Source organism: Carassius auratus, chromosome 36 (genome assembly GCF_003368295.1).
Source record: "Carassius auratus strain Wakin chromosome 36, ASM336829v1, whole genome shotgun sequence".
Lineage (NCBI taxonomy): Eukaryota > Metazoa > Chordata > Actinopteri > Cypriniformes > Cyprinidae > Carassius > Carassius auratus.
This window is the reverse complement of record NC_039278.1, coordinates 16,423,347-16,443,480: the sequence shown is the minus strand read 5'-3', so window position 1 is coordinate 16,443,480 and position 20,134 is coordinate 16,423,347. Positions and strand designations below refer to the sequence as shown.

At 35.6% G+C, this 20,134-nt stretch overlaps 2 protein-coding genes across 3 annotated transcripts; one reads left to right on the top strand and one right to left on the bottom strand.

Moving 5' to 3' along the window:
- Positions 1-1,787: 1,787 nt before the first annotated feature.
- On the top strand, positions 1,788-5,784 carry LOC113055425 (mRNA turnover protein 4 homolog). The gene is made up of 8 exons (XM_026221732.1): positions 1,788-1,889; positions 2,205-2,263; positions 2,573-2,676; positions 2,775-2,856; positions 2,935-3,002; positions 3,181-3,332; positions 5,183-5,259; positions 5,537-5,784. Exons 1-8 carry the CDS (start codon positions 1,862-1,864, stop codon positions 5,693-5,695), a joined length of 729 nt encoding a protein of 242 aa, XP_026077517.1. The 5' UTR covers positions 1,788-1,861; the 3' UTR covers positions 5,696-5,784.
- On the bottom strand, positions 5,733-14,938 carry LOC113055423 (aflatoxin B1 aldehyde reductase member 4-like). 2 transcript variants are annotated; one of them, XM_026221731.1, is made up of 7 exons: positions 14,601-14,938; positions 8,484-8,671; positions 8,258-8,362; positions 8,032-8,128; positions 7,072-7,171; positions 6,797-6,926; positions 5,733-6,328 (listed from the first exon to the last, which is right to left on the bottom strand). In XM_026221731.1, exons 1-7 carry the CDS (start codon positions 14,878-14,880, stop codon positions 6,167-6,169), a joined length of 1,062 nt encoding a protein of 353 aa, XP_026077516.1. In that variant the 5' UTR covers positions 14,881-14,938; the 3' UTR covers positions 5,733-6,166. The 2 variants fall into 2 exon arrangements, with proteins under 2 accessions (XP_026077516.1, XP_026077515.1); XM_026221730.1 differs by lacking the exon at positions 14,601-14,938 and adding an exon at positions 9,576-10,170.
- Between the last annotated feature and the right edge of the window lie 5,196 nt (positions 14,939-20,134).

Below are 20,134 nucleotides of genomic sequence, written 5' to 3'. Positions count from 1 at the left end.
TATTTTATCTAAATAAATGCAAGTTATATTTGTTAAATGTTAACTAAGTAGCTAATTATAAATTATTTTTAATCTAAATATATACAATTTATATATATTAACATTTAATAATTAAGTATTTAACTATTAACAGCCTGCTGATAATTTTTGTAAAATATTTTATCTAAATATACCATTTATATTGTATCAATGTTTTATCAAATGTTACAAATGTTTGATAATTCATTATATAAAATATGAACAAAAGCCTTTTTATGTATTGCTAAAATATATTTCTTTTTTTTTTTTCTCTAAATATATACAATTTGGACTTTATGAATGTTTGATAAATAACTATTAATAATTTTAATATTGACAAATATTTTACATATAAAAAAATTTTCTGAATATATAAAATTGATATTTTTCAATGTTTAATAATTAATCGTTGAAATTGGGAATTCTATTAATATTGATAAATACATTTATATACTTATCTATAAATAGATTTGTTAATATTATTTATTATTAACATTTTGAAGTATAACATTTTGATTTAAGATCTATCTATCTATCTATCTATCGATCTATCGATCTATATGTCTGTCTATTAATAATTTTTATTTATTTATTTAGCAGATGTGTAATTACCATTTTCATGTTTTGCTCATTGCAAAAATATAACCAGCCCACTGAACACAAATCATGATTAATTCAGACTCATTGGTCAGAGTTGAAAGGTCAACCTCAGTAAATATTAATGATGGGCATTAAATGTGAAAGTGAGAGTAAGCTCATTAGCAAATTCATAAATTAAAATGGTTAGCAGAAAGTTGAGGTAAATTAAGGAAGGCGTTGAGGTGATTATTTCCACTTTTACATGTTGCAGCAACACAGAGCTTGAGTGTTTGCATTTTACATCCAAATGACTGATGAATAGAGTCAGACATTACACAAGCATTTACACCTCAAACCTGCCCTGGCTTGAAGTCTGTTTAAGTGCTCGGCACAGATGCACAAATCACACCCAAGGATTTCTGAGGATTATGTGCAATTTTTTGCAATGGTTTTGAACAGACAGTCCAAGTATGCAAAATCAAAGTTTTGGGGAGTGCATACAAATCCTTTAATTCAAATTTTAAGTGCACATGTGAATCCATCTGTTCTCGTACAAATCTATAACAAATAGGCAGTTCCTCTAATGAGTTTAAACTGTCTGGGAAAAGAGCAAGAGGTCTCCTTAAGGACAAATTATGTGCTGAATTGATCAGTGCTGGTCATTTACTGCACGTGTTTTTTTTTTTTTTTTTTTTTCGTTGTGACTAGTGAGTGATGTGAAAATTACAAATAAATGATATAGTATATAGTCAAAAAGTCATATTTTAGTGAAACAAAAGAGTTTAGAATTCATTTAATTCACTTTCCCTATAAAATGATCCACTTGAGTGGAAAATATAATAGTTAAGAATAATTAAGTGCAATTAATCAAGTTCTTGACTGTTTGTTTAATTTGTTAAGGATTTGTAGATATGTTACTTTTTATTTTACTTTTATCTTCAGTTCAAAAAGGTGTTTAATGTCAAAATGTGGTAAAATAATGTGGTTTTTCCACTTTGCATGCTGTAAAAACAATAAAACTGTTGAACACAAAAGAAGAAATTTTGGGAAATGTTAGTAACTCTCAATGGATAGCGTTGGATCCCCTTCCTCCCGCATAAGTGGGCGTGGTCTTCAGAGAATGACGCACTGAGCTCGGTCTGCGATCTCATTAATATTCATGAGCACCAGCGAGCACCGCTAGGCGGCGGTGTGCTTCCTCACAGTTTGTGAAGCACTTTATCATCAGACGAAGAAGAAAACACAAAGCCCACACGTGAGAGCCATGCCGAAATCCAAGAGGGACAAGAAAGGTCTTCATTTAATGTTTACATTTGTTTTTAGCACTAATTATTACTCATTTTTAGACGACGTGCATTGAAATGTCTCAAGATTAGTTCGTGTTGCGTGGTTTAGTTAAAAAGACGAACCTGTCGGATTTTTTAAACGTGTTTACACTTCAGTACTGAAATAAAATCATGTTTGTTACTTGTTGCTGAGACTTTAGTGTATGTGGTTAATCTGTAATTAATCTTAGTCCCATTTATTATTGTCATTGAAGCAGCTTTGTGTGTTAGAATTTGGTGTGTGTGGTTTTTTTGTGCTATCATTAATAATACTTTTTACAGTTTCTTTAACCAAAACAACCAAGAAGGGGTTGGAAGCCAAGCAAAACCTGATTGAAGAGGTTAGTATGACTTTTAATTGCTATTTTGGGTGACACTACAAGCATATACCATGGTAATAACATGGTATTCTTGAAATAACAAGGTATTCTATGAAACAAGAAAATCAGCAAATCTGTTTTGTATTCATTTTTTTATTTTGTGACATAGTGATATACTGTATACCCTCTTGATAGGATATATTTGTTTTGTATTTTTCACTTTATCATCCTAATCGGTTGCTTATTTCCAGACATAAATTAGATATGCAATACTATCAACAATAGTTTTATGATCAATTAAAATATCTCTTTCCATTCCTCTCCTCTCAGCTGCGGAAATGCGCGGACATCTACAGATATGTGTTTGTGTTCTCAGTAGAAAACATGAGAAACAACAAACTAAAAGACATCAGGACGGCCTGGAAACACAGCCGGTACACACACACTTGATAATGCTTCTGCTTTACTGTTTTTATGCGTTATTTCTAGGATTTCTAAGAGATTAAGGTTGTATTTGTGTTTTGTGTTTCAGGTTCTTTTTCGGTAAGAACAAAGTCATGATGATCGCGCTAGGAAAAGGACCAACAGACGAGTACAAAGATAATCTGCATAAAGTATGTAAGCGAAAGCCATACATTTTTAAAATTGCTAATTTTATCAACCTCTCTGACTTACACTGGTGTGTTTTGCAGGTGAGCAAATTTCTCAGAGGCGAAGTTGGTGTTTTGTTCACAAACAAAACAAAAGATGAGGTTCAAGAGTAAGTTGGTTTCAACAACATTCAGACCAACTCATATGCTGTAATGAACTTAAACCTATTCGGGATTCATTTCATGACTCTGTACGCTTGATTGAGTAACATAAGTTCATCCTTAATCCTTTAATTCTAATTAAACCTAATGAATAATTTTTTCCTAACATATTGGTTATTTCCACAGATATTTCAGTAACTTTAAAGAGGTGGATTACGCTCGAGCGGGAAGCGTAGCAACTATGTCTGTGACGCTGGATGAAGGTCCGCTGGAGCAGTTTCCACACTCGATGGAGCCTCAGCTCAGACAGCTGGGCCTCCCTACAGCGCTCAAGAAAGGTAAAGCATTAGTCAACATAAAGACTGTTACACAAACCTGTGCGCACAACTATGAAAAATTGCTGAAAACGTACTCCCCCTCAGGCCATCCAAGATGTAGATGAGTTTGCGTCTTCATCAGATTTGGAGAAATGTAGCATTGCATCACTTGCTCAGCAAAGGATGCTCTGCAGTGAATGGGTGCCGTTAGAGTGAGAGCATTGCATCACTTGCTCAGCAATGGATGCTCTGCAGTGAATGGGTGCCGGCAGAATGAGAGCATTGCATCACTTGCTCAGCAATGGATGCTCTGCAGTGAATGGGTGCCGGCAGAATGAGAGCATTGCATCACTTGCTCGGCAATGGATGCTCTGCAGTGAATGGGTGCCGTCAGAATGAGAGCATTGCATCACTTGCTCGGCAGTGGATGCTCTGCAGTGAATGGGTGCCGTCAGAATGAGAGCATTGCATCACTTGCTCGGCAGTGGATGCTCTGCAGTGAATGGGTGCCGGCAGAATGAGAGCATTGCATCACTTGCTCAGCAATGGATGCTCTGCAGTGAATGGGTGCCGCCAGAATGAGAGCATTGCATCACTTGCTCAGCAATGGATGCTCTGCAGTGAATGGGTGCCGTCAGAATGAGAGCATTGCATCACTTGGTCGGCAGTGGATGCTCTGCAGTGAATGGGTGCCGTCAGAATGAGAGCATTGCATCACTTGCTCGGCAGTGGATGCTCTGCAGTGAATGGGTGCCGGCTGAGTGAGAGCATTGCATCACTTGCTCGGCAGTGGATGCTCTGCAGTGAATGGGTGCCGGCTGAGTGAGAGCATTGCATCACTTGCTCAGCAATGGATGCTCTGCAGTGAATGGGTGCCGGCGGAATGAGAGCATTGCATCACTTGCTCAGCAATGGATGCTCTGCAGTGAATGGGTGCCGGCGGAATGAGAGCATTGCATCACTTGGTCAGCAATGGATGCTCTGCAGTGAATGGGTGCCGGCTGAGTGAGAGCATTGCATCACTTGCTCAGCAATGGATGCTCTGCAGTGAATGGGTGCCGGCAGAGTGAGAGCATTGCATCACTTGCTCAGCAAAGGATGCTCTGCAGTGAATGGGTGCCGGCAGAGTGAGAGCATTGCATCACTTGCTCAGCAATGGATGCTTTGCAGTGAATGGGTGCCGTAAGAATGAGAGTCCAAACAGCTGATGAAAACATCACAATAATCCACAAGTAATCCAGTCCCTCATTTAATGTCTTGTGAAATGAATAACTGCGTGTTTGTGAGAAACAAATACATCATAAAGATGTTTTTAACTTCAAACCGTTGCTTCCTGCTAAATTATGAGTCCTCAATTCATAATATTGCATTCTCCAGTGAAAAAGTGGTCTCATCTGAATCAGGAGAGAAGTCTGTATAGTTTACACAGTCCAGAACAGCTCTAAACACTTTTTTTCACTGGAGGAACCGTTATTATGGTTTATGGTTTTGCATTTTATCTAGAAGAGAGTGTTTGAAGTAAAAAAAAAAAAACACATCTGAATGATGGATTTGTTTTTTCAAAAACCAACACATTTTCGCTTCTCAAGACATTAACTGATGGACTGGAGTGGTGTGGATTATTGTGATCTTTTTATCAGCTGTTTGGACTCTTATTCTGACGGCACCCATTCACTTCAGTAATGCTACATCTCTCTAAACGAGTACAGAAGTAAATTTTTAACTAAATAAAATTTACTGGCTAAAATATTCCTTTAATATAACCATAGCTGCATCTGAAATTATATTTTCAAAAGAAAATAAGTGTACTGTTAAATGTATTGGACAGAAAGTATTTTGCACTAACTAACCTATTATCAATCCATCTGCAGGTGTGGTGACATTGATAAAAGATTTTGAAGTGTGTAAAGAGGGAGACACACTCACACCTGAACATGCTCGAATTCTGGTGAGTGTGTGCCATTAATACACTGCAAAAAATTATTTTCTTAATGAGTCGTAATAACTTAAGCAGTATTGCTTCTTTAAAAAAATAGACAAAAAAATGTAAGAACTCATTTTTAAGTGTATTACCTCTAAAACAGTGCATTAGCAGACAACACGTGTTAATTTGGATTAAATGCATTTAAAAAATCCTTTCAGATCATTGAACTAGTTTTGATTTTAAGGGATTCATTCAGTCTTGCATTATTCTAAAATGACGAAGTTCTGGCCTTTCAATTCAGAAACTCTTTGCAATCGAAATGGCGGAATTCAAAATATCAGTCAAGTGCATGTGGAATTCTGAATCTGGGGACTTTGAAAAGCTGACGGACGGTGACAGCGATGAGACCAAGAAAGAGGAAACCGATGAAGACTCAGAGGATGGAGAAGGGAGTGAATAAAACCTGAACACAGGCAAAGGACTTTCTTTTTCTTTTCTTTTTTTGTGAACATTAATTTTGTTCATCCAACATAAACCCATGAAACGTTTTATTGAGTGTTTTTCGTTACTGTCACAGTCATCTGTTTAATGTCTAATTTCAACTAGTTTTCAACAAAAATACACGTTTTTTTAAGTGTTAAATATAAGTAATTTTAGCAATTTATTTAGAAAAAAGACCGCAAAACACAGTGATTCCTCAAGATGCCACTATTGCATTATTTTTATTGCATTCTCTTTTAAACAAGTTGAAAAATCAAGTGTCGGTGAGCTCAGAAAGAGGTTTTAATTTTGTCATTGTGTTTATTAGGAAGCTGAAGGCTGCTCCATGTCAATTCATCACTGTTCACATAGAAAGATAAAGTGATCTCTATGTTATTAAAAATCAGGCTTCATATTATTGTTAGTATTTTCTCTGATTGTAATGGGGCGTCTAGCGAAAGTAGTTTGGACATTCATGGGTCACTAAATCCCAGGCGTGTTTGAAAGCGTCCACGACTTCCTGTTTGAGCGGACCTTCTGCTCCTGCCGTCAGGTTCTCACGCAGTTGCTCTGTGCTGGACATCCCGATGATGACCCCGTCACCCAGATCACCCTGCAACCACAGACATCAGCACATCACATATATCTCATTATTTCTATCGTGACTTCAAAAGGGAGAGTTCACCCAGAAATGGAAATTCTGTCATCATAAACTCACCCTCCAGTTGTTCCAAACCTGTTTTAAGTTTTCTTCTGCTGAACACAGTAGAAGCTATTTTAGTTAACAGTAGGCTTTGACTATGGAAGTGAATGGCTACCGTCAAGTGTTTGGTTACCAACATCCTTCAATGGAACTCAAACAGGTTTGGAACAACTTGTGTAAACAAAAAATTTATTGTCATGCCAACTTTTGTTGTTTTCTTTCAGTTTATCTTGATGCACTAATATGTGTTTATATATATATGTCAAAATTACTATAATTAAAACTAAAGTGAAAATGGAAAAAATAAAAAGTCTAATTCAAAATATTAACACACACTATAAGAGTATATGAAAGAGATTAAAACAACACAGCCTCCACCTTCAGATGAGAGTGATGATACATCCAGCGAACAGCTGCTGACGTCAGGGTGGGTTTCTCTGAGCCGTACGCTGCTTCCAGAGCCTTCTGGATGCCATCTATGGCTTTAAAATGACTCTCCTTCCAGTATCTGAAATGCATGTCATGCCCCGGAAACATGATCACATTTAAAAAGAGCAAAGCTTTTTTGTTAAAACAAACTAGATCTAGAGACTGCGGTCACTTAGGACTGAGTAAAATAAATCACTAATGCAAATATCACGCGTTGAATGCACCTGTCTCTGTAAGCACCAGCTAAACTGTTCCCAAAGAATCGGCCCGTAGGCTGAGCGCCGTCTTTATCTTCATAGTGATATTTCCCAGTGAGAAGCCCACCTGTGAGAGGAGTGGGATTCAAGAGTTTGAGAAAATATATGCCATGCAGTGTGAAGAAAATAATTTGTGATCGATCAGAGTATATTTACTGTGCATCATATACCAATTACACAAAAAGTGTGCAAAAACATAAAATGCTAGCTAAGAAATTAGCCCAAGAATGACTAAAGAGAACATTGCAGAATTAATGATTTCAGATGATCATTTGTGACCCTGGAGCACAAAGTCTTAAATCGCTGGGGAAATATTAATAGCAATAGCCAAACAAACGTATGGGTCAAAATTATAAATCTGTCTTTTATCCACAAATCATAAGGATATTAAGTAAAGATCATGTTCCATGAAGGTATTCAGTAAATGTCCTACCATAAATATATCATAAGTTAAATTCTGATTAGTAATATACATTACTAAGTCTACATTTGAACAACTTCAAAGGGGATTTTCTCAATATTTGGATTTTTTTGCACCCTCAGATTCCAGATTTTCAAATAGTTGTATCTCGGCCAAATAACCAACCTTAAATCAATGGAAAGATTATTTATGCAGCTTTTTCAGATGACCTACAAATGTCAATTTCGTGAAATTGTCACTTATTACTTTAATTCTATTAATATTATATTTAGTGTATAATTGTTCTTTTTTGTTTATTTATTTTTAATTCAGAGTAAATATTAAATCATGTTGGTTAACAAACAAGAAGAAACACTATTGTTATTAAAGATAACAAGAAACAATGCATAATATATAAAGCAGTTTAGTCAATGTTCTTCTGGTTGACTTCAGGTCTATTATTCAATAGGAACCAATTTATTATATTTTGCAATACATTACATTTAAACAAATATTAAACACATTACCTGCCAGGGGATTGTATGCATAGAAACGTATGCCAAAGTATCTCAAACACGGCAGCAGTTCGGTCTCCACTTGGCGTGTGGTTGCATTATACATGCCCTTCAGAAAAAAACATCAACGCTGTTCAAATTAACTTCCATTCATTCTCAAACAACATTAAATTGACTAATTTTAAAATAGTTTTATACCAGTGATTTTATATGGAATGACAACCATTCATCTGCTTACTTGATAAACAGTAGGGAGCACCCAGTTGTTGTGTTTGCAGATGCAGTAGATTTCTGCCACTTGCCATGATGCATAGTTTGATAAACCCAGCTCTTTGAATTTGCCCTAAACACCAACAAAGTTGCATGATTCTGACGGTCTGTTTAGATACCAACCTGATTGTCAGGCATCTATCAAAGTGCACGTCTGACAGAGAAAGTCTAGAGCTCTGTAGTGTGTTATTCACCTCTTCACGCAGCTCATTGCAGGCCTGTAGTGTGTCCTGAATGGGGTTCTGGTGGTCTGGTGCGTGCAGGTAAAACAGGTCCACACATTGTGTGCGCAGCCTCTTCAGGGACGTTTCCAGCTGATTCCGGACACTCTCTGGTTTGAGAGTTTTCCCTTCCCAGGGGTTTGCTTTAGTCGCAATTCGAACTGACAAACACAAATGAAAAGAAAGCACTCAGCATGATTAAAAATATACTGCCCCTTTAGATTTAGTGTTATTTTAATATCATTTGAGAGACTATTACAATTCTTTATTATTATTTTTATTATAATTTTTATTTTATTTTAAGATTTTAATTTAAGTCATTTTTAAGTTTTAGTATTTGTATTGTTATTTTTAATGTCTATTAAGTTTTCTATTAATTTTAATTTCAGTTTTAGTTGTTTAAGCATTTCAAGTTAAATGAAAATTTTATTTACATTAAGATGTTTATTCATTCATTTAGCAGACGTTATTTATTTTTTTTCAGTTAATTTAATATTTTTTTTATGGCTTTAGTTTTAATGATAATAACCCTGATTATGCAAGAAACAAGTAACAATCACATGCATGAGTAAAAATATATTTTCATTTATTATTATTATTATTATTGTGTACCTCATTTTGCATTCATTTTTCTTTTTAATTTCCTCCAGCATCTTTATTCTTATTTGTCACTGCTTGACATGCTATTTAATATGATTTGTCTCTGATTTAAAATAATAATACATAAAAAATAAAATAATAATAATAGTTTAGTAAATTAATTTATTTAACAGGGACCATGCACAACTGTTGTGCTAGAGTTAGCTATATAGCTAATTTATCTGCAGTTCCATTTTTCATTATAAATATAAAAATGTTTAATAAATTAAAATAATAAACAATATTAAATTATGATAAAAACAATTAAATTATTAAAATACTATTTACAAATAAAAATAAAATACTAAACAATAATTAATGATTAAAATAAAGTCTTATTAAAATAATAATAAATACCTTAAAAAGAAAACAATTGGTCATCCAAGTACACGATCCATAAATGTAAATTTTTGGGAAAAGTTCTACCTGTTTTCGGAAGCTGCATGTTCCCTATGATGGTCTCCGCCTGTCCATCATTGTACATGAACGCGGTGTCAAGCTCACCGTGCCCGCGCTCTAAGAACATCTGCACCAGCTGCGCGCTCAGGTGCGCGTCCGCGCGGCCACCGAACGCATTGCAGCCCAGAACAGTGACGGGGAGTTTGAACTGAGACATGCTGCGGAGCTGAACAAAGCGAGATGTTTTGAGTCTGGGGAGAAAAATGCGGTGAGCTGCACTAAAGGTGATTGCGACAACGCACTGCATAGTAGATTTGTTCTTGAACGAATCGTTCCTTTGAGCCTGTTCTCAGCAAGTAAGTAGTAAGTTAACAAAACGAACTGAATCGAACTTTAGTTCCGGGTTGATGACGCAGGACGCACAGCCGAAGTAGTCCAACTAAAAAAGAACCGATTGAGCCGGATAAACCAACAGTCGAAGTTAGCCGAGGATTACCGAAGATTCTGATGAGCGAGTTGACAATATAATACCCTGCAATCCTGAGGCGCATACTAGAAATATGCTTATTCGTTTATTCATTTATTAAAACAAGCAAAAATACTTCTGTCGAGTGATGTAAATAAATTTAACAGTAGTTTATTGTGAATGCATTATCAAGGACTGGTTTATTAATTCTTTATACTGTGGACATGTAGAACAAATTTTTGAGGGGTGGCAACATATGGCAGACGTATACAGTATATACTGAATTTAGTCACAGTTATCACAGTTTGATGATAAATAGTATATGTGCAGTGCACAATACAAAAGTACACAGGCTGCCATTTACTTAATCTCATGCAGTCAGTGGCTTGCATTTAAAACAGTTTATATAAGGAATAAGTGACCATACCCCACACTCACTAATGCATACAGTATGCATTGACATGTAATTAACAGCATTATAAAAGGTTCAGTGTTATCAATATGTCAATTTATTATAAGAAACACAAGATTTTAACAGCCAATGACATTTCCAGCTGGGGAGACTCTGATTTTCTACTGTTTAGTGTTAATCACCATTTAACTCAACCAGTCAAGATCTACATTTAGCCTTAGATGTTATATGAATATGGTCTCTGAAGCATAGGTTTTATTAGCTGACAATAATAATAAACAAATAAGCATTATAGGCACAAATACAAATGTACTTTTAGAAATTGTTTTTGAAAAATATGGTGTTATTGTTTTGGCAAGCTTAAATTAAAACTTCTATGAAAACTTGTGTGATATTCCTTTAAAATAATGTTTTAGTATATCTTTTAAGTATATTTTACTAAGCAATTTCTTACATAATTTCTTTGAGTTAGACTAAACTTTTATTTTGGTGAGTTGTAACCAGAGTTTCTGTGTTTTTTAATAAACTATTATTATTAGCTATTAGGCCTACTTGCAATAGTACTATATTTCTGTTGGAATTTCTTCAAAGTTATACCGGAATTTTATTCTGACAGGTTGTGGTAAAGACATTGCCGTTTCTGTCAGTCTGTGTATACGATGTGAATGAATGATGATAGTTTTATCAAATGAAATGGTGAAATCCTCTCATAGCGCACTGACGTGAACATGTGTAGCCTACATCAATATAGTGAAGAGCTGAAAACACCACACGTGCTTCAGTGTGTGTGTGTGTGTGTGTGTGTGTGTGTGTGTGTAGTAGAGCACACATTCCCAGAGATGTGTATAACAACTCCTTCGGGGCCGCTGCTGGCCAAATGGGTGCCCTAAGCAGGATTGTATTGTTGTTTCCTCCTTCCTCAAATATGATGATGAAAAAAAGAAAATTTAATCAAATTAAAAACTAAATGAATAAATTGTATTATTTACAAATCACAATTGTAGCTCTCGACATTTACCTGTGGCTTTAACTTTATTATGACTCTAATTTATTTTATCGTCTCAAGCATTCAGAAATCATGCAAAAGGAAACTAAGCAGTTTTACTATGATAAAACCTTGGTTTATTTTTGTAAGGGTTGTGATATGCACGTTTTTTGTTGAATAAATTATAAAGTCTTTGTCATCTATAGCAAAAAGGTGTCCAAAAATGAAAGATTTAGTGAATATCTGAATTACATGTTTGGTCAGTAGCCTAAACAAGGATTTGATCGTCCTGTAAGTGTAACAGCAGCAATCACATGGCATTTGGCTCCCTTTGCAGGCATTTGTAGTAACATGTGCATAAATTGTTTATGTTGTATTTGCTTACATTATGTATTGTATCAGTGTTATTATTAACCAATCATTATTACCTCTTTTTTATATATAATGCATTTTAAGTCATTTTAAAGGCTATTGATGGCTTAGGTCTGTTTTTATAGCAACAACAACAACAACAAAAAATATTACAGTATATTAATACTTTGTAAATTATGATTTGAAGTAATAAAACCATGGTTAATTTGCAGTTACTATGGCTACAAGAACAATGATTTGTGGTGTTATTGTTAAAACCATGGGTAATTTTCGTAAGGGAACTTGAAAAAAAAAAAACTTTCACAGGAATGTGCCTGAAAGTGATAAACGGGCCTCATTTTTACCTAAATGATATATATAAAAAATGTATAAGGTGTGCATTGTAGCTGACACCTAGATGAAACCAAGCCAACTTTATGTCTGTTTTTTTTTTTTTTTTTACTTTTAGTTTTCTTTTCTCTTGGCTGGATTGGATTCATCCATCAATTATGAACATTCAGCTGCAAACATGTGGTGCGAGTGGTCGCGAAGGATGGGATTTTTATTTATTTTTTTGGCAACTGGGATGGTGCCCCCTCTGGGAGTTGGTGCCCTAGGCAGATTGGGTCAGTTCGGGAGTTCGTAGCGGGTTCGCGAATCATTTGAGTCAGTTTGGGGATGGCGAATCATTTGAATCAGTTCGGGAGTTCAAAGCGGGTTCGCGAATCATTTGAGTCAGTTTGGGGATGGCGAATCATTTGAATCAGTTCGGGAGTTCAAAGCGGGTTCGCGAATCATTTGAATCAGTTTGGGGATGGCGAATCATTTGAATCAGTTTGGGGATGGCGAATCATTTGAATCAGTTCGGGAGTTCAAAGCGGGTTCGCGAATCATTTGAGTCAGTTTGGGGATGGCGAATCATTTGAATCAGTTCGGGAGTTCAAAGCGGGTTCGCGAATCATTTGAATCAGTTCGGGAGTTCGTAGCGGGATCGCGAATCATTTGAGTCAGTTATGCGGATCGCGAATCATTTGAATCAGTTTGGGAGTTCGGAGTGGGTTCGCGAATCATTTGAGTCAGTTTGGGGATCGCAAATCATTTGAGTCAGTTCGGGAGTTCGGAGCGGGTTCGCGAAACATTTGAACCAGTTCGGGAGTTCGTAGCGGGTTCGCGAATCATTTGAGTCAGTTCGGGAGTTCAAAACGGGTTCGCGAATCATTTGAGTCAGTTTGGGGATAGCAAATCATTTGAATCAGTTCGGGAGTTCGGAGCGGGATTACGAATCACGAAAGATTCGCGCTAGTAAATTTTCAAATTGGCCATAACCTTTAATTCGTTGCTGCCAACTGGGGTGGCAGCAGGGGTGGCAAGGCTTTCTTTTAGGGTGGCATTTGCCTCATCAGAATACAGGTGTGGGTTTTCCAAATATCACTTCCCATGCTTTTAAACACGTGCAATTCCCTTTGTAACCTGAAGATGTCAGCAGAATACAAATAACTTACAAATCGGTAGGGGACCAAAAACGTGATTTTCTGTTTATTTTACTTAGGTTTTCACTCCTTCTAATCACCTTTTGGCCTTTATTAGTTAATTTTAATGGTGTAGTGCAGTGATTCTTAAAAAGGGGGCCTCTGCAAACTTCCAGGGCCAAATAAGTCTTACAATATTTGACATTTGTTTATTTCGACATAATTTTAATTAAAATTATATAAAATAAAGAAATATCAAATGCAGTCTCTCAAAATGAGATCATGTTGTCAAACTGATAAGTAAGGTACTCAAATGCAGAGTTTTCACATTACTTCATTACATCATTGCAATTAATTATCATAAGCCAATAATTACGAATTAAGATTCCAGCTGATATTAAATCTTGCATTTAATTTATTCAGAATCCTCCATCTCACAAGAGTGCATCTGAATAGTGCACTTTTCAATATTCAATTTATGTTTCAGAATTGGAGTAAGTTTTAAGATTTAGTATTTTTACTGTTATTTTTAATGTCTATAAAATTTAGACTATACATTTAGATTTTTATTCATTTATTTAGGAGACGTTATTTATTTATGTATTTATTTATTCAATTATAATTTTTTATGGCTTTAGTTTTAATAGTAATAACCCAGATGAGATTACGCAAAAAACATGTAACAATCACAGGCATGAGTAAAAATATAATTTAATTTATTATTATTATTATGTACCTCATTTGCATTGTTGTTGTTTCTATTTTTAATTACCTCCAGTATGTTTATTCTTATTTGTCACTGCTTGACATCCTATTAAATATGATTTGTCTCTGAATTAAAATAATAATACATTAAAAATAAAATACAATAATAATAATATTAGTTTAGTATAGTATATTAATTAATTTAACAGGGACCATGTACAAGTGTTGGCAGAGTTAGCTATATAGCTAATTTGCATCTGCTGTTCCATTTTTTATTATAATAATAAAAATGTATAACAATACATTTAAATAATAAACAATATTAAATGAAATTATGATAACATACATTAGTAATTAAATAAATAATTGATTAAAATACTATTTACAAATAAAATACTCAGCAATAATGAATGATTCAAATAGAGACTTATTAAATAATAATGAATACCTTAAAAAACAAAAACAATTGGTCATCCAAGTACACGTTCTATAAATGTATATTTTACGCAAAGGCCTATTACATATTGCAGAAATACGACCAGTATGCTAATGTATACACAGAATATTAACTGAACTTACAAATAAACATGTGACGTGCAATATCATGTGATTTACCCACACGTTTCTTTAATAGTCACTATTTACAGTTTGGGGAAAGTTCTACCTGTTCTCGGAAGCTGCATGTTCCCTATAATGGTCTCCGCCTGTCCATCATTGTACATGAGCGCGGTGTCAAGCTCACCGTGCCCGCGCTCTAAGAACATCTGCACCAGCTGCGCGCTCAGGTGCGCGTCCGCGCGGCCACCGAACGCCATGGAGCCCATCACAGTGACGGGGAGTTTGAACTGAGACATGCTGCGGAGCTGAATTAAGCGAGATATTTTGAGTCTGGGGAGAAATAGGCGGTAAACTCCACTCAAGCTGATTCCGACAACGCACTGCATAGTAGATTTGTTCTTGAACGAATCGTTCCTTTGAGCCTGTTCTCAGCAAGTAACTTGTCTAGCCGGTGTTCTGTCGATTTGTCCTACCCTGTCAGATTTAGCAACCTCCAATTAAAACAGTGGGTAGTACAATTCGACAACGAACAATGCTACCTGTAAAGTTATGGTTTATTAATGTGTACACCTACCACAACCTTAAATCTAAGGGTATATACAGTAATGCAAATACATTAATTATGTGTTATATTCGCGGTTGTAGCTAGAAGGGATACAGCGACAGGAAACCAACGATAGGCTGTATATTTTTTTTACCTATAAGATTGTATGTGTGTATACCTATCCTAACCCTAAACCTACCCTTATGTTGTTCAGCATGAGAAAAAGAGCGCAATATTGATGTGCGCATGCGCAGTTACCCTGGTAGGACGGGTATGATGAAATGTCAGGACACCTGTTCACAAATCGAACTGAATCGAACTTTGATGGGTTGATGACGCAAGAGGCACAGCATGTCCTACTCAAAAAGAACCCATTGAGCCTGTTCAACCAACTGTCGAAGTTGGCAGAGGATTACTGAGGACTCAACAAGAACCGAATGAGCCGTGGCGAAGTTTGCCGAGGATTGCCGAAGATTCTGATGAGAGAGTTGACAATACCCTGCAAGCCTGAGGCGCAATATGCTTATTCATTTACATTTTATTAAAAACGGCAAAAACCTTTCTGTCGATGTAAATAAATTTAACAATAGGTAATTGTGAATGCATATTTAAAAAATTAAAATATTAAAAGTGATCAGTTATTTATACTGTAGACATGTAGAACATATCATGTGCATCAATGTCTTTAATGTGTGCTTTAGATGTGAAACTTTAAGGAATCTTAAGTTGTACGCTAGTCAATATTGGTCAGTCAGTCGTATCTGACATGAAGGATCCGAGAATGAACTGTGACCACAAACACCATTAACTTAGGCTAAGTGAATTATATGGTAATAATAAGCAATATGCTTTAAAATAAATAACTTTAAATTCTACAATAGCCTATGTGTTGACATAAATTACTTTTTCAATTTTTAATTGATACAAGATTGCACTGAGTTGTTAAAAGAAATGCATAGAGACGTTATTGCTTGATGACGTGAGGAACCGATTAATCGGCTTTCGAGTCGGTTCAATGAGGCGATCTGTCGACAGGAACCGGTTTGCGGAAATGAATCGCTTGCATCAGCAGAGAGTACAACCAGGGACAAAGACTGAGGGGCTGTTGCAAAAGTGTCGAAATTGTGCTTAAAGTAGATTTCCGCGCAGAGGCATTGGTCAGCAAAAGGAGGTGGATATTTGAAAGTTCATGGTTCATCATTTGCCTCATCAAAATACAGGTGTGGGTTTTCCAAATATCACTTCCCGTGCTTTTAAACACGTGCAATTCTCTTTGTAACCTGAAGATGTCAGCAGAATACAAATAACTAACTGCTTCTTATCACCTTTTGGCCTTTATTAGTTCATTTTAATGGTGTAGTGCAGTGATTCTTAAACAGGGGGCCTCTACAACCTTCCAGACAGGGTCAAATAAGTCTTACAATATTTACATTTGTTTATGTCGACATAATTTTAATTAAAATTCTATAAAATAAATAAATATCAAATGCAGTCTCTCAAAATGAGATCATGTTGTCAAACTGATACATAAGGAACTCAAATGCAGAGGTTTCAAATTACTTCATTACATCATTGCAAGTAATTATCATAAGCCAATAATTACGATTTAGGATTCCAGCTGATATTAAATCTTGCATTTAATTTATTCAGAATCCTCCATCTCACAAGAGTACATTTTAATAAAGTACTTTTCAATAAATTTACAATTGATGTTTTTTTTGCTACATTTATGACCTTTGAAGTCTTACATGACAAATGTTATTGATTTACAGTATTATAGCAATTTAAGACAGTATTGATATACATTATCCAAACCTGCTCTGTCTTCCTTAGGAAAGGCATTACAAATGATCTGCGAAGACCAAAGAATGTTAATCTCTTGATCCACAATGTATTTCTCCTAAAAAAACATTTTTGAAAAGATTTCCGCACAGTATTCCTGGAGTGACACGTCAGCATGTGCTCTGAATACCAGCCGTTGTTTTTAAAGGTGTGTTTTAGTGTGGAACCACACAGTGATCATGGCAGAGGTGTTGAACCCTGGATGGCAATGACCTCTAGAGTCGGATCAGGGGAATGTTTTCCAGGTTCTGTTGCCCTATAATCCTTGATCGTAGCGCTGAATTAGTATTATACTATTTATGATTTTATGTTATTACACTATTCAATTCAATTCAAGTTTATTTGTATAGCGCTTTTTACAAAACAAATCGTTACAAAGCTACTTTACAGAAAATTATGTTTCTACAATATTTAGTAGTAGCTAGTAGTTTGTGCACATTTGACAGGATTTTAGAAAAAATAAAAATAATAATACAAGACGTAGTCAGCTAGACGATGAAATATCAATATTATTAATTAAGTTATATGATTCAGTCACACATTTAGCAATAATTGTTAGTTATGTTTGTTGATTCAGGGTTAGCATCATCTGGGGTCCTCTGAGGGTCAGCATCATCTCTTCTCAGGTGTTCTGGATCCAGACTGGAGCTTGTGTAAATCCTAGTTACCACGGGATGTAAAGCTCGTGGCAAAACATAGAAACAAGATAGAGACATCATTAGCATAGCTGCTGATCCAACAAAGTAAAATTAGTTTAACCCAAGCTAATGAATAAAAAAGCACCTTTGATCAGATGCAACTACACTCACAAATAAAAGATACATTATTCGAATGCTTGGCGAAAGAGATGTGTTTTTAATCTAGATTTAAACAGAGAGAGTGTGTCTGAACCCCGAACATTATCAGGAAGGCTATTCCAGAGTTTGGGAGCCAAATGTGAGAAAGCTCTACCTCCTTTAGTGGACTTTGCTATCCTAGGAACGACCAAAAGTCCAGTGTTTTGTGACCTTAGGGTGCGTGATGGATTGTAACGTGGAATAAGGCTAGTTAGGTGCGCAGGAGCTAAACCATTTAGGACCTTATAAGTAAGTAATGATAATTTGTAACTGATACAGAACTTAATAGGTACCAGTACAGAGACTGTAAAATTGGGGTAATATGATAATATTTTCTTGACCTGGTAAGGACTCTAGCTGCTGTATTTTGGACGACCTGTAGCTTGTTTATTGACGAAGCAGGACAACCACCTAGAAGTGCTTTACAATAGTCCAGTCTAGAGGTCATAAATGCATGAACTAGCTTTTCTGCATCACAAACAGATAACGTTTCGTAGCTTGGCAATGTTTCTAAGATGGAAGAATGCAGTTTTTGTAACATGGGAAATATGATTTTCAAAAGACAAGTTGCTGTCTAATATAATACCCAGATTTCTGACTGTAGATGAAGTAACAGTGCATCCGTCTAGTTGCAGATTGTAATCTACAAGATTATGTGTACTGTTTTTTGGTCCAATAATTAATATCTCTGTCTTATCTGAATTTAATTGGAGAAAATTTTTTGTCATCCATTCTTTTACATTTTTAACACACTCTGTTAGCTTAGATAATTTAGAAGTTTCATCTGGTCTTGTTGAGATACATAGCTGAGTATCATCAGCATAACAGTGGAAGCTAATTCCGTATTTTCTAATAATATTACCAAGGGGCAACATGTATATTGAAAATAGAAGAGGACCTAGGATGGATCCTTGTGGCACTCCATATTTTATTGATGATAAATGAGATGACTCCCCATTTAAGTAAACAAAATGGTAGCGATCGGACAGGTAGGATCTAAACCATCTTAGAGCCTGCCCTTGAATACCTGTATAGTTTTGTAATCGATCTATGAGTATGTCATGATCTATGGTGTCGAACGCAGCACTAAGATCAAGTAAGACTAGAAATGAGATGCAGCCTTGGTCTGACGCAAGAAGCAGGTCATTTGTAATTTTAACAAGTGCAGTTTCTGTGCTATGGTGGGGCCCGAAACCTGACTGAAATTCTTCATACAGATAATTTTTGTGCAGGAAGGTGCTCAATTGAGCAGACACAACTTTTCCTAAAATTTTAGACATAAATGGAAGATTTGAAATAGGCCTATAATTTGCCAGTACACTAGGATCTAGTTTTGGTTTCTTAATAAGAGGCTTGATAACCGCCAGCTTGAATGGTTTTGGGACGTGACCTAAAGATAACGACGAGTTAATGATATTGAGAAGCGGTTCTTTGGCTACAGGTAACAGCTCTTTCAGTAATTTAGTGGGTACAGGATCTAATAAACATGTTGTTGGTTTAGATACAGTGATAAGTTTATTTAGCTCTTCCTGTCCTATATTTGTAAAGCACTGCAGTTTATCTTTGGGTGCGATGGATGAAACTGAAGTGTTAGACGCTGTAGAATCTACATTCGCTATTGTATTTCTAATGTTATCTATTTTATCAGTGAAGAAATTCATAAAGTCATTATTATTAAACTTTGGTGGAATATTTGAATCAGGTGGCATCTGGTAATTTGTTAACTTAGCCACTGTGCTAAATAAAAACCTTGGATTGTTTTGGTTATTTTCAATGAGTTTGTGTATATGCTCTGCCCTAGCAGTTTTTAGAGCCTGTCTATAGCTCGACATACAGTATTTCCATGCAATTCTAAAAACTTCTAAGTTAGTTTTTCTCCTTTTTGCGTTCAAGACTACGAGTTACTTTCTTGAGAGAGTGAGTATTACTGTTATACCATGGTACAGTACGTTTTTCTCTAACCTTTTTAATTTGATGGGGGCAACAGCTTCTAATGTATTAGAGAAAATAGTGCCCATGTTGTCAGTAATTTAGTCTAGTTCATGTGTATTTTTGGGTACAAATAGCAGTTGAGATAGATCAGGCAGGTTATTTGCGAATCTTTCTTTGGTGGCTGGAACAATAGTTCTGACCAGGCGGTAACGCTGAGACATATAGTTAATATCAGTTATACGCAGCATGCACGATACAAGGAAATGGTCTGTAATATCATCACTTTGAGGTACAATATCTATAGCAGTAAGATCGATTCCATGAGATATAATTAAATCTAGTGTATGATTAAAACGATGAGTGGGCCCGGTGACATGTTGCTTGACTCCAAAAGAGTTTATCAGGTCAGTAAACGCAAGTCCTGATGCATCATTTGTATTATCAATGTGAATATTAAAATCTCCCATGATTAGCGCCTTATCAACT